The following is an 18976-nucleotide window of genomic DNA, read 5'->3' as shown; positions in this document are numbered from 1 at the left end:
CGATCTGCTTCAGACATGCCCAACCCTGATATTCTATATAGGTTACTGCGTATACAGCAGGACATGTCGGACCAGGCGTCCATAAGCGCTAACATTTAGGCCTGGATCTCGAGGGTGCCTAAGGCGACAAATGAAGAACATATACACCGTCTTCATCTGGGTTTTTTTAGGTGATAAGCGCAGTAGACGAACACTTAGATCTCAAGGTTGTTAAATGCAGAAACACAAAACATATAAACGCTAAAGCGCAGAAGATATAAGCCTTGGCCGAGGGGGTGCTCAAAGCAAGAAACGCAGGTGGTATGAGCCTTGATCGTGAGGGTGTTCAAAGCGAGAAGCGCAGGTGATATAAGCCTTGACCATGGGGTGCTCAAAGCGAGAAGCGCAGAAGATAGAAACCTTGATCGTGAGGGTGCTCAAAGCAAGACATTTCTGGTGTCCCTCGCCGTGATATTGCTGGAATATTGCTAAAAGCGGCGTAAAACCATACTCACTCACTCACTCACTCAAAGCAAGAAGCGCAGGTGATATAAGCCTTGATTGTGAGGGTGTTCAAAGCGAGAAGAGCAAACGATATAAGCCTTGATTGTGAGGCTGTTCAAACCAAGAAGCGCAGGTGATATATGCCTTGATCGTGAGGGTGTTCAAAGCAAGAAACGTAGGTAGTAAAAGCCTTGATCCCTAGTGTGTTCAAAGCGAGAAGCGAAGAAGATATAAGCCTTGATCGTGAGGGTGTTCAAAACGAGAAGCGCAGAAGATATAAGCCTTGGTCGTGAGGGTGTTCAAAGCGAGAAGCGTAGAAGATATAAGCCTTGGCCGAGGAGGTGTTCAAAGTAAGAAACACAGGTGATATAAGCCTTGATTCCTTGGGTGTTCAAAGTGAGAAGCGCAGGTGATATAGCCCTTGGTCGTGAGGGTGTTCAAACCAAGAAACGAGGGTGATATAAGCCTTGATCCCTTGGGTGTTCAAACCAGGAAGCGCAGAAGATGTAAGCCTTGATCGTGAGGCTGTTCAAAACAAGAAGCGCAGGTGATATAAGCCTTGGCCGTGAGGGTGTTCATAGCAAGAAATGCAGAAGATATATGCTTTGATCCCTTGGGTGTTCAAAGCAAGAAGCGCAGAAGATTAAGCCTTGACCATGAGGGTGCTCAAAGCAAGAAGCGCAGGTGATATAAGCCTTGATCGTGAGGCTGTTCGAACCAAGAAGCGCAGAAGATATAAGCCTTGGTCGTGAGTGTGTTCAAAAAGGGGAGAGCAAAAGATATAAGCCTTGATTGTGAGGCTGTTAAAAGCGAGAAACGCTGAAGACATAAGCCTTGATTGTGAGACTGCTCAACGCGAGATACATGTTGACTGTATCATGAACTTGGTACAGAGTTATACATGATGGGTGAAGGACTAACAGTAACAACAATTATCATTCGTCGGGATTAACAAGAGTAGGTAAACTAATAACAACAGAAGGCAAAACAGAGACAGAGAACACACGATGATGAAGCCAATTAAAGTGGAAGCCAGTAATCCAATTAAACCGGATTAAAGACTTCGTGGGATGCTTGGAGAAATTATTGCTTGATGAGTACGTAATAGGCGGATGGGATTAAATAGCTTTGATCTCTGTTGATACGAGTGGAAGGCTTGTGGCGGAGAATCTGGACTACTTCTTTCTTTCAGTGAACTGATGGAGGTTGTTGGAGAGGATTTGGATGGGTTTTTTCAATTGATACTGTGTTTGGGGAAATTGCTGATATGGTCCGAGATGGTTGATTTACTGTTTGAATTGATGGTTTAAGTTTTGTGTTCATTGATTCTGGTGTTGACAGGGCGAGATGTTTCGCCTTCATATTATTGTTCACATCACAGTCAATTTTGGAAATTACACCCATTCGTTCTTGAAGTTTGTGGTGTGTCTCTCTAACACTTCAACTATCCACACTGTGTCTCAACCATTACATCTCTTCTCGTCTGTCAAACATCCCATCTATCCACACTGTGTCTCAACCATTGCATCTCTTCTCGTCTTTCAATTATTCCCAAATATCCAAACTGTGGTCTCAGGCATTGCATCTCTGCCCGTCTGTCAAACATCCCAACTATCCACTCTGGGCAACCCAAGGCGAGATGTGTTTGTGCATGACGGGACAATGGGCCCCCTACCAGCATCTCCGCGGTGTTGGGAAGAGAGGCGTGATGCTGAATACCTGCACCTGCATACCCTCGCACTCCAGGTCACGGCGACCTGTCACTATGTCTCGTCAGAACCCGCGTGTCTTGCAGCAGAAAAATATAAGTTAAAAATATAAGTATAATATAGATCACAGCACGTGGGTCACAAATAGCAAACGCTATTTGTTGTCATGTGGAATGAATGATAATATACCGGTCAACTTACATACTAACATACATAGGTTCATGGTTCTGTCTGTCGTCCCATTTTGTAACGTTGTATCTTCATCACTGCGCCGGATCGCAATAATGGCATTAAGTGCCATGTGCTTAAAGTTGCAGATTATCTAATGAAGTTTCGGTTTTCAGTTATTCTTAGACACATTTGGTGACCTTGCATAGACAAATGCCATTATCTTTGCCTTGACTCGGATATTTCTAGGCCGCTTCGGTCACTTTCACCTTCCTTCACTGCATTAACAGCCAGTGACTGTTGAGTTAACTTAGCAAAAGTTTACAAAATATCTGAAATTAATTAAATTGTAATTTGCGATGTGTTCATCATCTTGGAAACAATATCAGTCAAATTAAAGAAACTTTTAAGAATGGCTCCTTCTGTCTCAATCGTGTTGACGTTTCCTCACAGTTCAGCAGAGTTGCTGACCTTGGTCTACAAGTGATGTTGTCATTTATAAAATCCCGGTATGATGTTCATATCATTCAAACTATGACATGATGGCCTGTAAATGATAGAGCTTGGGCCATGCAAACCAGTGATTGACAGTATGAACAAAGAGTCAAGTAGTCAGGGTGCGGTGCCAGGCAGGCACACCGATCAACAATTTTAACCACCTAATCCCCATTAATCGGCCTCGTCATTATTTGGCTTAGATACTGTCGATGTGACGTTCAACTCACTCACTCACTCATTGGTAGGTTCTTGGGATAAACAAGTTATACTGGGGATAAGGGTGTCGTTGTACAAAACAACCTTAGACCTACGACTGTCGGAAATCTATGTAAAGCTACCTGAGTTACTGTCACCTTAGCGCTAAGATCGCTTTGCACAACTGCACCCCGTCCTGCTTCGGAGATGGTTAAGGTTTCTAGTTTCTCCTAAAGTGTTTCTCGTAAATCCGATTATAAATACATATTTTTGAACATTTTATAGTTTCGATTACTTGAAACTAGAGATTTCCATAATAATAAAAATATATGGAGCCGAATTGACACTGTCAGTAGATCTTTGCAATCCTCTTTTCAAAGAAAAGAATATATCCATGAGCGCTAAAGTTTTCTTTAGGCGTTGTATTAGAAGCGGAAAAGAGGACTGCTTCCAAACATAACATTCGCCTATGTATATAACCACTTCTGCCTGTTTCTTTAAAAAAATGATGCATATACATCAGTTATTTAATGGACAAACAAATACACACGGATGCTGTAATATTATGCTGTCACGCGGAGTTAGGCAAGGGTGTTATTATTACCAATACTGTCCCGTAGATCATGGTACTTGTGAAAGATGGACAAGTGTAAACAATTATTAACTGACTATAACCCTCTGTCCATAGCAATGTTTAGAAGTGAAGCAATCATATTATTTTTTCTTTTTGTCTAAGTCTAATTACTGCCAACTGTTTACTTCAAACGCTGTAAACAAGCATTCGATAGTTTATTTTATCATGTCAACTACCGCTGATGTAATTTTTTAAACGTATTTGTCCTCAGTGTCTTGAAAGAAGAAAAGGTGTAGACAATTATTGTTACTGTTTTTCGCCGATGCCAAGGTAGATACTTTGGTGAGAGGTACTAGGCAGCATCCTTGGATTTAATACTTGTGAACTGCATCTTCCAGGAGAAACGTGTTCCATTCATGCGATCTACTAAGACATCTAGATACATTTAACAAAGGAGTAGAAGCATGGATGACACAGTGGTCCGCTCTTCAGAATTGCGTCCCCTAGGCGTGACAGGAACCTAGGATCATGGGTTTGAATCCCACATTCGCCCTGATTATGATTCCAGCTTTGTCAGAACCATGCCTGTGTAAAAAACGTCTGAGACCTGTATCACTACAGGCTTTGCTCCCAAATTAAGCTGACACGCCGTGGCATAGCTGAAATAACGTCCATCGCGGGGTCACTCACTCACTCACTCACTCACAGATATTTTACGAATAATAAATGTCTACCTTGTAAGTAAAAAAGATTTGTTATATGTCCCATTATTACAGAGTTTACAAACTTCACCTGCGTGTACAACCATCACAGGTCGTGGTGTTTATATCTTTCATATAATGAATTACGTTCGCCACTAATAAATGACGTATTTACGATATATTTATTCCTATTGCACCCATCGCTACTGTATGTATATATGCACAATGACCTCAGTACTGTAAATAAAGACTGATTGATTGAATGACGCATGTAACTCAAGAGTATTGGCAGGATTGGACAACTGATGTTGACCGTTAAAGATTGGTCACCATAAATGGGCTTACCACATTGTACAAATCTCAAAATTCCCAAATTCTATATAAGCAACCCCTAAAACCCCCCTCTTGGGTTGCACAGACCACCTTCGCCCCTTTCGGAAACACATTAAATGGCCTGGCCGGGCCCGTGTGCGAAATACGCATCAGTCGGAAAGCGCACGTTAAATCTCCAAAGGAAGTAAGTAAGTAATGTACCCACGCAGGGATCGAAACCGGATCTTCTGCGTAACGAGTCAACGCTTTATATTTAACCACTAGCCCACCCCGACGCACCTTAATGGTTAGCAAAAGGAAGTAAAGTATGAAATAGTCTGCAGAGTGTTCTGTTGGTGTTAAAGCTGTACTATTGTACGACACAACACTATGTTACGCGCCAGTGTACTACACTGACCTCAGCCTGAATCTGCAAATCCAAAAGGTGGCTAACACATCTGCACTAAGAATAAACACAAGAAAATTAATAGTATAAATATTTATTTACATATGGTACATACATATTTATTGTGATATCTTTATCGCCTGGTAACAAGTCATTATCAAATGCAAGAAATAAACAATAACATGGTAACTGAATTGTGGAAGTCAGCGCAAGTATAGGGTACAACAAAGTTGAAGAGACTTCATAATGTCCGCATTTCCTGCATCGTAATGTGGGGAGATCATTTCCTACTCTGCAATGTCCGCATTTCCTACTCCGCAATGTCCGCATTTCCTACTCCATAATGTCCGCATTTCCTTCTCCTTATGCCATCATATTCTACTTCTTGTCCGTATTACTTCGAAATTCCTTCTTTTCCATTCCAAATTCCTTCTTCACGATATCCGTCTATCCTAATCCTTAATCTCCGAATTCCCTACTTCGTAATGTTCGCAGTTCCCACCCCACAGTGTCCGCATATTCTATTTCGTAGTCTCCGCATATGCTACTTAATAATTGCCGCATTCGTAGTCTCCGCATATCCTACTTAATAATTGCGGCATTCGTAGTGTTCGCACATCCTACTTCATGATGTCCACATATCCTGCTTCGTAATGTCTGCATTTCCTACTTCCTAATATTTGCATATTCAGTGTCTCCTAATCAGTTACATCGGAAACAAATAAAACCTCAAAGGCACGAGTTTTATGATCTTATCTCCATGGACCAGAAACTATATTTCATTTCATTTTGTATATTTCGATTCCATTCCGTTAAAGAATGAACACGTCGTAAGAAACTTAATGTAGAATGTTGAGGTCTCATTGGCTAACGTGATTTTGATAGAGGGAAATATATTTATCTGCGGGAGAATAAATCCCTTATACCCCACCACGAAGAAAACAAACTTCACGTGGATTCCGGAACGGCAGAATAAATCCCTTATACCCAGCTTCGAAGCAAAAGCCACGTTTTTTCGAGTCAAGGAAGTCACGTGACACAGCACAAGTGAACCTCAGCTCAATCGAACAGCTGTTTTCTATTAATTTTGATTTTTTTAAATTATTTTACAATGGCAGATTATTACATGTCGGTGAGATAGATTCGTTGTGGCAGTATCGCTCGGTCCGGCTCGTGGTATAAAACATTACGCGGGATGCATATAACCACGTGTACCCCTTGTGATACTTCCACAACTTATAATGTAACACGACACAATTGTCGAACCACTCACATTAATAGTTATATAGATAGCATTGGTGACTCAATGTCATCTTAACGTTATATCATCTACTTCAGTCTACGATGACGCCTACGCTACTGTTCAGTACGATACAACTGTCAACACCATAAAACCATGTTGTTTTAATAATGGAGAAGTAACAAGTGGACGCATGTCAAATTTCAACATAAACTGTTATAAGAAAAACACTTTTTTCTCTTCATTGCGTCATTTCATTCACATCTCGCCACAGCTGACTGAGGAGGTTCGATTCATTCAAACTGATCGGCATGACTTGTGTAACGAAGATTACAATAGGAATAGCCGCGGCACAAACCGGTTATAGAGAAACCTGGATATAATGGACACCCTGAATACTGGACACGGCGTGACTTCACATTGATGGTGGGTACTATAGGCAGGAACACTCGTATGTTGCTGGGTTGAGAAACTAAGAGAATCCGAAGGTTGTGCCACGACCGGAGCCATGAAACGATATTGTTCCTGACGTTATCTTACACATTTACAATGAAACCCCTTTAATACTGGTGGTGCCGTTACGGGTAAAATAGTCCGGAAAAAAATAAATACTGATTTGCTAATCATAGGTACATTGTAATGCAACTATAAGGATTAAAGCCGTAACAGAACTCGTCTGGATAGCAGGGCATCTGGATTAGCGGGGTCCAGACTACTGGAGTTTCACTGTACACGTAACTACATTATTCCATGTAGGTAACGTCATGCGTCTAAATTGTATACAAAGTAACAATTGTCGAAAAGTAACTTGAACAAACATTTTGGATGACTTTGTTGAAATTTATGTATTCTTTGATACGCTGGATCAGGTATCAACTGATCAACAGTCGTAGCGCTACGATCGCATTGGGGGAAAATTTTGTCCAAATCATTCGTTACATATGAATATAACAATGCATCATTAGGCTATAATACGGGGATCAATGCATAAAGTATCTACAAATATGATCTGATTGTCATAACGTCATCAATGTCATAGGAACAATCAACTGGCCAGCGTGAACACAATGTCAGAGCGCTACATGCGCTCTGGAGTCAACTATACACACATGTTCTGATATGGGAATAAGTTCATTGTTTATGTGGGGGCACGGGTGGCCCAGTCGTCTAAGGTGCCGCGACTCGCTGTGCAGAGTTGCGTCCCTTGGGCACGCCAGAAACCTATGATTGTGGGTTCGAATCCAGGTTCGCCCCAATTATGTTTCTAGGTTTGTCAGCACCATACCTGTGCTCGTGGGTTTCACCGAAGCGGTAAACGTCTGAGACCTGCATCACTTCGGGCTTTCCTCCCACATTAAGCTGACACGCCGCGATATAACTGGAATACTGTTAAAAGCGGCGTTAAACCCAACTCACACACTCATTCACTCATTGTTTATGTATAATACATACACATCGCAGTAACACAAGGTAACATGACAGTGTGCCCCTGACAAGCATATGATGTACGTACGTAATGGAAAGCATTCTGGCCTCAAGTAGGGTAAATGGAAAGCATTCTGGCCTCAGGTAGGTTAAATGGAAAGCATTCTGGCCTCAAGTAGGGTAAATGGAAAGCATTCTGGCCTCAGGTAGGGTAAATGGAAAGCATTCTGGCCTCAGGTAGGTTAAATGGAAAGCATTCTGGCCTCAAGTAGGGTAAATGGAAAGCATTCTGGCTTCTGGGCATTTCATCTGCGTGAAGAAATCGAACAATGCTTTCCTAGTCCTTCGTCCCCTATTTCAAGTACAATAGTAAGGTCTGTGATATAGAAAAACATGTAGCAAAGAAGCTGATGTACTTTTTCAGCTGACTGACTACACAATGCCAGGTGTATGGAAACTGCCTGGGGTTCCCGAGAACCCGAGCAAATATGGTAGAAGACACATTTTCTGACAATACAAAAGGTGGATTATACATAACACGGTTGCTGTAGTGAGGTATCGTCAACACAAATGACAAGAATTCTGGCCTTGCACTTGAAAAGCGAGTCTCTATCTCACCGTTTGAGTGTCTATTTTCACATACGGCGAAACCCCTTCATCCGGACCGTACGTTTCCCTTTGAGTCCGGATCAACAGATGCCCGTTTAACCAATCGTAGTTATAAGGTTCCTTCATATTCCAAGATGGGAGAGATCTTCCCAAATGTTGTCGTTGAGGGGGCGTTCGAATTAACAGTTTCCGGACTAACGAGGTTTCTCTGTAGCCTGTACTAAGCTGTAGCGTTTGATAGCATGACTAGTAACTCAGTGACGAGTCAAAATGTTCAATGCTTTTGGGGTAGGTTTTCACCGAGGAGTAGGAACTCGTCAAGGTTCCTGGCAGAGAGTATGGCCTCTCGAACATAAAGTCTGGATCCACCTTGTATCCGTTCTGCATGGAAGTTGTTTGTTTGGAGACATCATATTTCAGTCTAGCGACCATATGTATTTTTGGAATGAAAATGACCGTGAGCATGAGAGTTGCGCACGCCATGATCCCTGCGCTGACCACTGGCTCTATGAGCGTGACGTCCAGGACCATGAGCACCACTGTCCACCCCACCCACACAAACACGCACAGCCAACTGCTCGTTAAGAGGAGACGTGCTTCGCCCATGTTCTTTTGTTCTTTGCGCACCCCGATTCCATATATGGAGCTGAGCACGAGCACGAACATGACGTACACCAAATACACAAGGAACTCGCTCCGCTGGAATGCGCATGCGTAGAATGTCTGAGATCCGGTTGATTTTTCTGTGACGAAAGGCGCTTTTAAAACCCAGTACTGAATCCCAATCGCAATTTGGACACTTGTGACGAAAAATACGGATAAGAACTGGTTCAGATTGGACACTTCCCCACCTAAACCAATCAGCTTATAGTCCCGGATGGAGGTCATTTTAACAAGGACAGTAGCGAAGCACAAACAATATGTAAAACCTGGCGCGAAATACCGGAGGCCACAGACTGTATTGGAGGGAGTGAACACAAACGGTAGAACAGCCAAGTAGAGGATGAGAACCCCGATGAGGAGGAGGAGACCCAGTCCGACGTAACGCTTGGCTAGTGCGCCTGCGCAGACTTTGTAGATGACGTAGAAGATGAGGATGAGGGTGACGAAGGCGCCAGCTGCTGATATGGTGACGATGATTGTGGCCCACAGCTCCCCGTTAAATCTTCCCGAGGTTTCGTAGAAAACTGCGTCCGCCGGTGTGATGTTGCGATTGGAGGTGACGTTGTTGAGGCAGATGCATTTACTGTGACAATGAGCCACGTTGGCAGAGGATTGTCCGTCGATGTAGTAGAGTTTGCTGGCGTCAAGAAGGAGCTGACCACTCTGCCATTCTCCAACCTGAAACAGGACACATCAGTGAACAATTATTGGTGCTGAGACCTTTTTAGTAATGACCTTCTTAAGAAATGCCTGTGTGTCTAATATGGATATTGTTTGTGTACAACACATGCTAGACCATCATAACATATACCTTAAGTATTTGACGGTTTCTATTTCTGTACGGATAGCAAATTCGTTACTATTAGCGTAGGAATACATGACGTACACTAATACATTTAATATTATATTAATATACAGTGAACCCCGGTGATCCGGAATCGGTAACGTTGCAGGTTAACATAAGTGCTGATTGTAATTATCTGTGGGAGTGTGTTCAGCAATCTTATTGGTTCAAAAACGTTGTTATTGAGATTTAATCTCGGAAATCTTTCCAGACTTTTCACTGCGTATGAATACTTCATGTGTATCGTCTTCTCACTCTCCTACCCAGAGTTCCTTGCGGTTAATCCAGAACCTCCGCCACAGGCAGAAGAGAGACATAACAATTCTTACACAGTCCTTTCAACAAACTACGCTTTTTTCATCTTTTTGATGTTTGAAAAGTGTACACATTTAGGTACACGTCATAAAATGATTAAATGTCATTAAGAAAATATGATGAAACGTACAAAAAACATTTCCATGCGCGCATTTATCCTTTGTTTATATTTGTTGAGCTAGCGATAAAGATATAATGTCATGCATTATGCCAAACAAAACGTAAATCGCAAGGACCAGGGGCCGTATTCACTAAGCTTCTTAGTATTATCTTAAGTCTTAAGAATTCTTAAATCCACAATGAAATCTTAGTTTCCCTAACAACCAGCTTAAAGTTTAAGTAATTTCTTAAGTCATATTCACATGGGTTCTTAGTGCTTAATTCTTCAGGAGCTTACCTAACTCCTTAGGAATGTTCTTAAGACCTCCAATATGGCTGCCATATGTATTCCACAAATCACCACTAGACGAGATTTACTTCAAATATATTCTGATAATGAACTAATAAAAATATACTGGTGGAACAAAAGTGGTATTGAATATGTGACTGGTTTAATATCTGATAAAATATTAAACTTAGAATTATCTTAGAAAATTCTTAGAATATTTGTGAATACCACCCCAGCTTTCACTAGGCCAGTCCACTATGATTTCACCACAAATCACCACTAGACGAGATTTACTTCAAATATATTCTGATAATGAACTAATAAAAATATACTGGTGGAACAAAAGTGGTATTGAATATGTGACTGGTTTAATATCTGATAAAATATTAAACTTAGAATTATCTTAGAAAATTCTTAGAATCTTTGTGAATACCACCCCAGCTTTCACTAAGCCAGTCCACTATGATTTCACCATAAGCGCGTTTGCTTACAAACATGTATCTTGACGGTATGCCATTCCAGCATGACGTCTTATCATTCCAAAGTGACGCCATGTTTGTCTGTCTGTTTTGGAGAGAGAATGCTATAATGCCACAGCGAATGCATTTGAAACCTTATGTGCGTTCGGGTTTGCGTTTTTTTTAAAGTAACACAATGTTAGCGAGTCTGAAAATCCAGTGATCGATATTGCGAGCATCGATGCATGTCCGATGACGCGCAATCAACCAAGTCAACGAGCCTGACCACCCGATCCAATTGGTCAACTCTTACGGCCAGCATGGGTTGCTGGGAAACCCGGTATCTCCGCGGGGGTTCATTAGTCATCATATAACAGTAATCGTCCGGAATATAGGGTGTCTGGATTAACGGGGTTCCACTGTGTTTTAAGGTAAATAAGCCCAAATCTTATCTTGTACACAGGCGAAGCCCAGCATCATAATGTTGTTATTTGCTTCTTAACGCCACACTCAGCAATATTCAAGCTATATGACGGTGGTCTGTAAATAATCCAGTCTGGGCCAGACAATCCAGTGATTGACATCCTGAGCATCGATCCACGCAATTGGGATACGATGACATGCATCAACCAAGTCAGCGAGCCTGACCACCCGATCCAGTTAGTCGCCTCTTACGACAAGCATACTCGCCTTATTTTTATGTAATATTTAGAAAGATTTGAGAGTAGTTTCAAACCTGTCCTCTACATACCTTCACTCGTCCCCGTGGATGTACACTGAGGAGGCTGTACGATGACACCAACTTCCCCGATTCCGCAAACTTGACAATTTCGTCCTCAAACTCAAATGCCACGGCTTTAGCCGAAGCTGAGACTCGTCCAACACCCTCATCAGCGAAGCGCCGACAGAACCCCTTCTTCTGGTCACACAACGTCACGTACTGATTGTGCACCGCGTGCAGTATGACGTCAACACCGAGTATGATCCTCGTGGCAAGCTGGGAAGGAATCGGTCTCTCATCGGAGGATGTCGAGCACGGTTGCAGAAACGGAGATGTGTCGGTGAGAGAACATCTGCTCTTGTCCTCCCAGTACTGTTGCCACCAAGCTGAAGCGTTCTGTCTTACCATCATGCTGGAGTAGAAGTCGGCGAAGGCGGGACTCTGTTTCCCGTTTCTGTCCAAGAGGAGTGTGCCTGTGGGGACGTTCAGGTCACTGAGGACTGACCAGTCTGCAGCCGATGTGCTTATGAGCCATGTACGTGGAACTCTCTTTATGCTGCCTTCCTGGAACAGGCGCACAGTGTCTTCTTTCGATGCCATCACTACTATGGGAACAAATCCAGTTAGGGTAAGCTGGCTTGTTGCGTATTGTAATGAGCTGAGGATTGTTCCATTAAACCGTACAAGTTTAGAGACACAGATTGACTTCGCAGCGGTTTGAGATAAAAGAAGGTCTGACTTCAATCTGAAAACGTCCTTGTCAGAAATGATTAATACTACCTGAGTCCAGTTAAGGAAGGTTAATGTTTGCACAATGGCTGATACCTCGCTTCTGGCTTCGTAGTCAATGGTTAAGTAAGACTTTGTGTTGGTGCTACTTTGTCCCCAATCTGATACAGTGGCTACTGCTAACTTATCGACTGCGGACACACACTGCTCTAACTGTTGCACATCACCCTGGCTGCCGTGGAGAAGGTAGCCGAGAGTCTGGGAAGGATGAGGAGGAGCATCAGCGTTGGTGTTGAACGTTGTCGTGCACGTCTCAAAATTCACAACCTTCTGAACTGCGGTGTTTGCATCTGAACAGGAGTCAATCACCAGACCCCCAACTTTCACATTGGGCAGGAGATACGGGTAGCGGCTGGGGAAGGTCTCCACTGCAAACATGAATGCTTCAACCACCTGTTCGGATTCAACTGATGTGGACAGCCCCCCACACTGCAGACCTCCTTTGTCGCTGTTCCTGAGGGGGAGGACTCCCGCTACTATGACATCACCAGGTAGATAAAGAGATCTGTTTGTAGGAGAAGGTTCCCCCTGACAGCGCTGACATCTTGGACACCATCCTTCACATTCGCTCGAGTGAGGAAGAACTGCTGTTCCGTCCAAGATGAGTTTGGCGTCGCCGTCTGTTCCAACTGTGCCGATCTGAAACGATACACCATTTTATCATCCACAACTGACTCCCACAGGAGATATCGCTTGGGTGAGATCAAGCGATGTATTACTTGCCCGTGAAGAGATCACCCGCTTAATAAATATATAGCTGTATTACACATTGTGTAATACCAAAAGACGTGCTTATGTACTCTCGGAACACGTTTCACGAACAAATATTGAAAGCTCTCAACATTCCTTAGCTTATTCAACGACATTGTTCGTGGAGATGATAGATCACTGAGATGACTTATGCACACTCGATGACCCCAGCATCCGTGTTGCTAGGCTGAAGTCACATGGCATTGTTTCGCGGATGGATCTTGCAACAAAATCCACAAGTTACGTCATCGGATATTGTGACGTGATTGTAAACTTTGAGGTGCAAGGCCCCGTTCCACTAGGCGATCGTAATGTAGCGCAACGACAGTCGTTAGCCTCAGTTAACGTATGTGAGTTGCGATAACCTTAGCACTACGATAATTTTGTGGAACGGACTCCTGAATTCTAAAGATGGGCCGTTGTATGGTATTAAATTCATACGTTTTAACTTTTGACGTGTTTGAAATATTATTCTGTTAAACTCACTTGGATTATGTCGTGGATCGTGTAGGTGCCAGCCTATTCACACTCAACAGTATAATTCTAAAAACCTTATTTATGGCAAGTCATACATAAAATACTAAACTCGCTCCCGTGTAAAACCAATTTTATGAAACTCGTGAATAGTAGTGGTATCTGACTCGCTTTCGCTCCTCTGATACAAGAACTATTCACTCGTTTCATAAAATTCGTATTACACGGGGGCGAGTTAAGTATTCTATATATCTACACTGTAGATATTTCTGTAATGAAATTGCATCACAATGCTTTCCAAACATTGTGACGTCCTTGTTACCATGACGTCACAATCGAAATCACTAATGGCTCTGCTACTGAAGCTGTTAGCAGTACTTTTTACACTTAAGACACTGCTTATTACTGTCTACAAACTGAAAAAGTTGGAAGATTGATGTTGGATGATAAATAAAATCTCACCCTCGTGTCTTTTGATATCAAATATATCGGCAAGCCTCGGAGTTTTCTCACTTTTATCAACTCGTGTTGAAATATTTGATGTCAAAAGAAACTCGGGTGAGATTCTGTGTATGTTATTCGTAACAGATCTAACTATTCGTGGAGAGATCTTTGTTTAGCTCCAATTGAGGAAATTAGTCAACGTTTAGAAGTCCTTAAAACATGAGGGACACATGAGCAAATATTATTATTGCATAAACCCTGTTCTTACCTTTTTAGATAAAATTGTTCCGTCGATGAGAAAATGTTGAACAGAGATTTCATACTGTGCCCGAATAGCATTGTCTTGTGATTGGATGTGTGACTTCACATTCTCAAAGTCAGCGAATGCATCACAAAGACCGTCCCTGCTGGGACACAGCATTGTGTAGGCCGAGTTAATCTGCCTAGCAAGAGCACTGACCGCATCAAATATAAGAGAGGATTCAGCCATTTCTTGAGCTGCAAAGAACTTGGAACTGGATGAGATGTTTGTAGACCCTTGAAAACCTTCGAACCATGGATTACCAGACATGTCCATTACGTCATCGAGGGAACTTGTCACTGATTTAGGCCACACGACGAGAGTCTCCTCCACGACGGAGCTGAGATTCATGCCAGAGAGTACTCCCACGTTCCATGTGAACATCACCAGGCGATACTTTCTCCCACTTGGTGACAGACTCGCTAGGAGGATCTCGGTGTCAGTGGTGTTCGTGAGGAGGATGACAGTGTCAGTGTCAGCTGTTGCTTTCCTCATAGCACTGGATGCTGGTACTGCCTTGGAGATGTTATACACCCTGTCGACACAGATCGGTGTTTTGGGAAGTTTCTGGTTCAGAAGGTCCAACATGTTGGATGAATGGTCGTCGTTTGAATGTATGAGGGATACATATGTCCATTTCACTTTAAGAAGAGTAGATATGACTGCTTCGGTGTAATATTGAGCAGCCTCCCCATTCATACCGATACCGTAATTTGATACAATTGCTGTTGGCGATGAAGTTCGTGGGTTTCTGTTTCCATCGAGATTGATATAGGCAATTGTTCTCGCTGGCTGAACAATGACATCTTTTTCGTTGGCATCCTTATATTTATACAAGCATGTGTCAATCTCATGATGCTTTCTCTCAAACCAGGTCGTGTCGCCACAAGAGTCGAACATAACCCATCCAATTGATACACCAGCCGGTAGATCCTTCGTGAGACCTGTTGAGTTGATTTGACCAACTGCCGCAGTGAACGCCTGAGCTGCTCGAAATCCTGGAATGTTGGGATCTGCGCATGCTACACCGGATGTTGACTTGTGGATGGGAAATACTCCGACGATGTACAGAGTTCCCTCTTGGACCACGACTCTCTCATTGGACGTTATCAGTGGCTTGCACTTGACACACTCGGAGCAGAAGCCGTGACAGTGTGAGTTGTAGAAGATCTCGGGCAGGGACAGCGGAAGTCGGAGACGGCCATGCTTCGTCTGGACCTACAGAACAAAGAAAACCATGAGATCCAAGACATGAGGCATGGATAGTGCCTTTCCCGCATGCATCGAACTGAGACATGTTTTATCCTTTCACCCTTTCATTTAAGATCAAATTTCAATCCATTTTGCAAGATTCCTTAATTATTGCATACGATTCATTGGATATTTTAGATACATATATAATTGATCTGAAGACACGAGGCATTAAAATGGAACTTTGTGTAATTTTGATATATTAACGAAATTCTATAATTCCACAAGGCATTAAAATGGTATTTTGTCTGTGTTTAATTTTAATATATTAAGTGTTATTCTATCATCCCACGAGGCATTAAAATGGTATTTTGTCTGTGTTTAATTTTGATATATATTATATGTTTTCACATTTTTGGTGAAAAACTTGAGCCAATAATGCTGAGGTCTTTAAGAATAGGATTCCCTACTACAACGCACCTCTGTCAGGTTCACGGGCCACGAAGATGTAGTAGCAATTATAACTTGTGTATTCTGTTCCACCAACAGGTGTTCATGCTCTCCAGACCTCTGTGTATAACGAGCACGTTGTCTGAGGGTCACTGGCGTAACGGCCATGGACAATGCAGGACACGTCAGAACATCATATTGCGAGCAGGACATATTCACTGCGGTCGCAAGCGCCCCGCTGACCACCCCTACTGCGTCCGACATTGCCAAAGACCCGGCACTTGATTCTGATTTCATGCAGGAGGATATCATGGCTGTTACGTCACTTCCTGCCACTAAACACGTTCCTTGGAAATAACTAGTGTCTCGAATCCATTGTAAGGTTGTATTATCCGTAAATGTTTTGAGGTAGTTATCAAAATCCTCAAGGTTTACAGGTTCATTCGTTACTTCGATGTATCTGTCTTGGTCATGTCTACTTGATAATAATTCTTTAGATACAAGTATTGCAGTCTTTGGTGCTTCAAGGGTGAGGGTAAAGACACCGTCAAGAGTTGCATCTCCAGTGAAGACAACAATTCCGTTCGAGTTGCTTCGGGAGACAGCGCTCGTAATGTCTTGCACGTTGCTGAGAACATGGCGTCCGGACAAGCACGCTTTATCAATGGAGATCATGTCTGCAAAAAGACGCTCCTCGGCTAAGGCCCGGGTGTTGGGGAGTGAGAAGGTGGTCACATAGGTCCAGTTGAGATGTCTTGTAAGCTCGAGCACTGCCTGAAAAGATATACGTGTGTATATACAATGTCTGTTCTATTCTTCTGAACAAGGCAATGAACAGTATGTTGTGGGTGTCGTCAGGGCTACGACTAACTCATTATTGTTCGTTGAATTTGTTTCTGTTGATAATGGCAAATACCTCATAAAAAAGAACTGAATATAATATTTGGGCATTCCAAGGACCATGCTGGGGAAATTCATACAATCCCAAAAACAGAAATTAGTTGTGGCCAACGTATCTGACTGTACTGATTGTGGTCTAAAACAACATTCATTCACTCACCCTTCATCGGGCATTGGTAAGAAATCGGGTGATTGATACAGAGCGTAGAGCTTTAGTGTCATATGTAATTTGAAATGGGTCTCCGGACAGACATATTAATCCCAATGATACTAGTTTTGTTGTATCTCGTGAAACAAGCAAGTATTTCAAATACACTGATGTTTTCAGAATGCATCATTGCCCGAGACCGAAATGCTTAAAATGCGACACAATATATAGTGGTTAGGTCAGTGTGTGTAACAGTCCACACGTACACCCTCGCTGATCTTTAACAATCCACACATACACCCTAATTTTCCTCTAACAATCCACACGTACACCCTCACTTTCCCCTAACAATCCACACACACACCCTCACTGTCCCATAACAATCCACACATACACCCTCACTTTCCTCTAACAATCCACACGTACACTCTCTCAATATCCTCTAACAATCCACACATACACCCTCACTGTCCTCTAACAATCCACACGTAACACCCTCGTTGTCCTCTAACAATCCACACATACACCCTCACTGTCCTCTAACAATCCACACACACCCTTTGTCTTCCAACAAGCCAACTGTGCCCCAACAACTCCTCACAGTGAAAAGCCATCAAGCCAAGGGATAATTCGTCTTTTTAAACGAAATCCGAAGATCGTGAACTATAAATTTAACAATAGCTCGTACTATATTACTAAGCAATGAGTCAGGATCAGACACACAGGCCACTTAAACCTATCCGACGGTTCACTGATACGTTTTACATCCATATAAGGGCTCCTGTGGATACAGATACTGTACTGTGCGTTGGCAGATTGGTTACAAGGGATCTACCTTTGCCATTAACACGGCAAACACACTTAACAGTAACAAAGACATTGTCATTGTGTTTTTCAGTCGTTGTTTCTTTTTTCTCGGATAAAACGTATCAAGGGTGCATTCCAGGTGTATCCCGTACTTCCTCATACCTGATCTTAACCTTGCAATGGTTGCTGCAGAATTTACACTGTACAGAAGATAAGGAGGACTTTCGTCCACCTGCCATCTTGGAAATTTAAGAATTCGACACGTTAATGAGATACACTTTGTGGAAAATACGGGTGTATATTTACTACTTGATGACGGGGAAGCAATTGCCTAGAGGATAAAATTGTACTGAAACATTTTTAGAAAAATAGAATTGAATACTTGATACTTGTACCATTGCAGGTGTATTTATCAGTTTAGGTATTGATAACATGTCACAGGTGTTGTCATTGTCGCCAGTCTGATAGTTACAAGGTATTTGAAACAAAACTTATTGGTACAGTAAAACCTTGTTAATCGGAACCCCCTTCATTTCTGCTGACGGGGCTGTCGGGAAGCCTAGTGGTTAAAGCGTTCGCTCGTCACGCCGAAGACCCGGGTTCGATTCCCGACATGGGTACAATATGTGAAGCCCATTTCTGGTGCCCCCCGCCATGATATTTCTGGAATATTGCTAAAAGCGGAGTAAAACCATACTCACTCACTCATTTCTGCTGGCAACATCTACATAAACTACTCAAAAGGAGTAACTGTTAAAAAACACTCGATTACACGGACGTTACAACTGGGAACCATACGATTCAGATTAACGCGGTTTCACCGTAATAAAATTATTTATTCTTACCTCCGACTTTGCTCTTGACGCAATAGACATACTGACGCAGCTGCTATCTTCACGGCACGACATGACGTCATCGGTTATGTCAATGTTCAGCACATTCAAGTGACGTAGGATACCATTCACTGCTGACGTCACACCAGGGGAAGTATACGTGATAACGCCTAGAACGTA

General features: G+C 42.6%; 1 protein-coding gene across 2 annotated transcripts in view; it reads right to left on the bottom strand.

Annotated features, from left to right (window-relative positions):
* Positions 1 to 7710: 7710 nt before the first annotated feature.
* Positions 7711 to 18976, bottom strand: part of LOC139445627 (uncharacterized) — a 45835-nt gene continuing 34569 nt past the window's right edge. For both annotated transcript variants that reach the window (XM_071226797.1, XM_071226798.1), the window contains 5 exons: positions 18809 to 18966; positions 16139 to 16882; positions 14435 to 15685; positions 11740 to 13137; positions 7711 to 9661 (listed from right to left, as the gene is read on the bottom strand). In XM_071226797.1, the coding sequence (XP_071082898.1) occupies positions 8567 to 9661; positions 11740 to 13137; positions 14435 to 15685; positions 16139 to 16882; positions 18809 to 18966 (4646 nt within the window). In that variant the 3' untranslated portion in view covers positions 7711 to 8566. The remainder of the gene's footprint in view (positions 9662 to 11739; positions 13138 to 14434; positions 15686 to 16138; positions 16883 to 18808; positions 18967 to 18976) is intronic.

This window comes from Haliotis cracherodii, unplaced genomic scaffold, assembly GCF_022045235.1.
Source record: "Haliotis cracherodii isolate W230 unplaced genomic scaffold, xgHalCrac1.p SCAF_6, whole genome shotgun sequence".
Taxonomy (NCBI): Eukaryota; Metazoa; Mollusca; class Gastropoda; order Lepetellida; family Haliotidae; genus Haliotis; species Haliotis cracherodii.
This window is presented reverse-complemented; position numbering and strand designations above follow the sequence as displayed.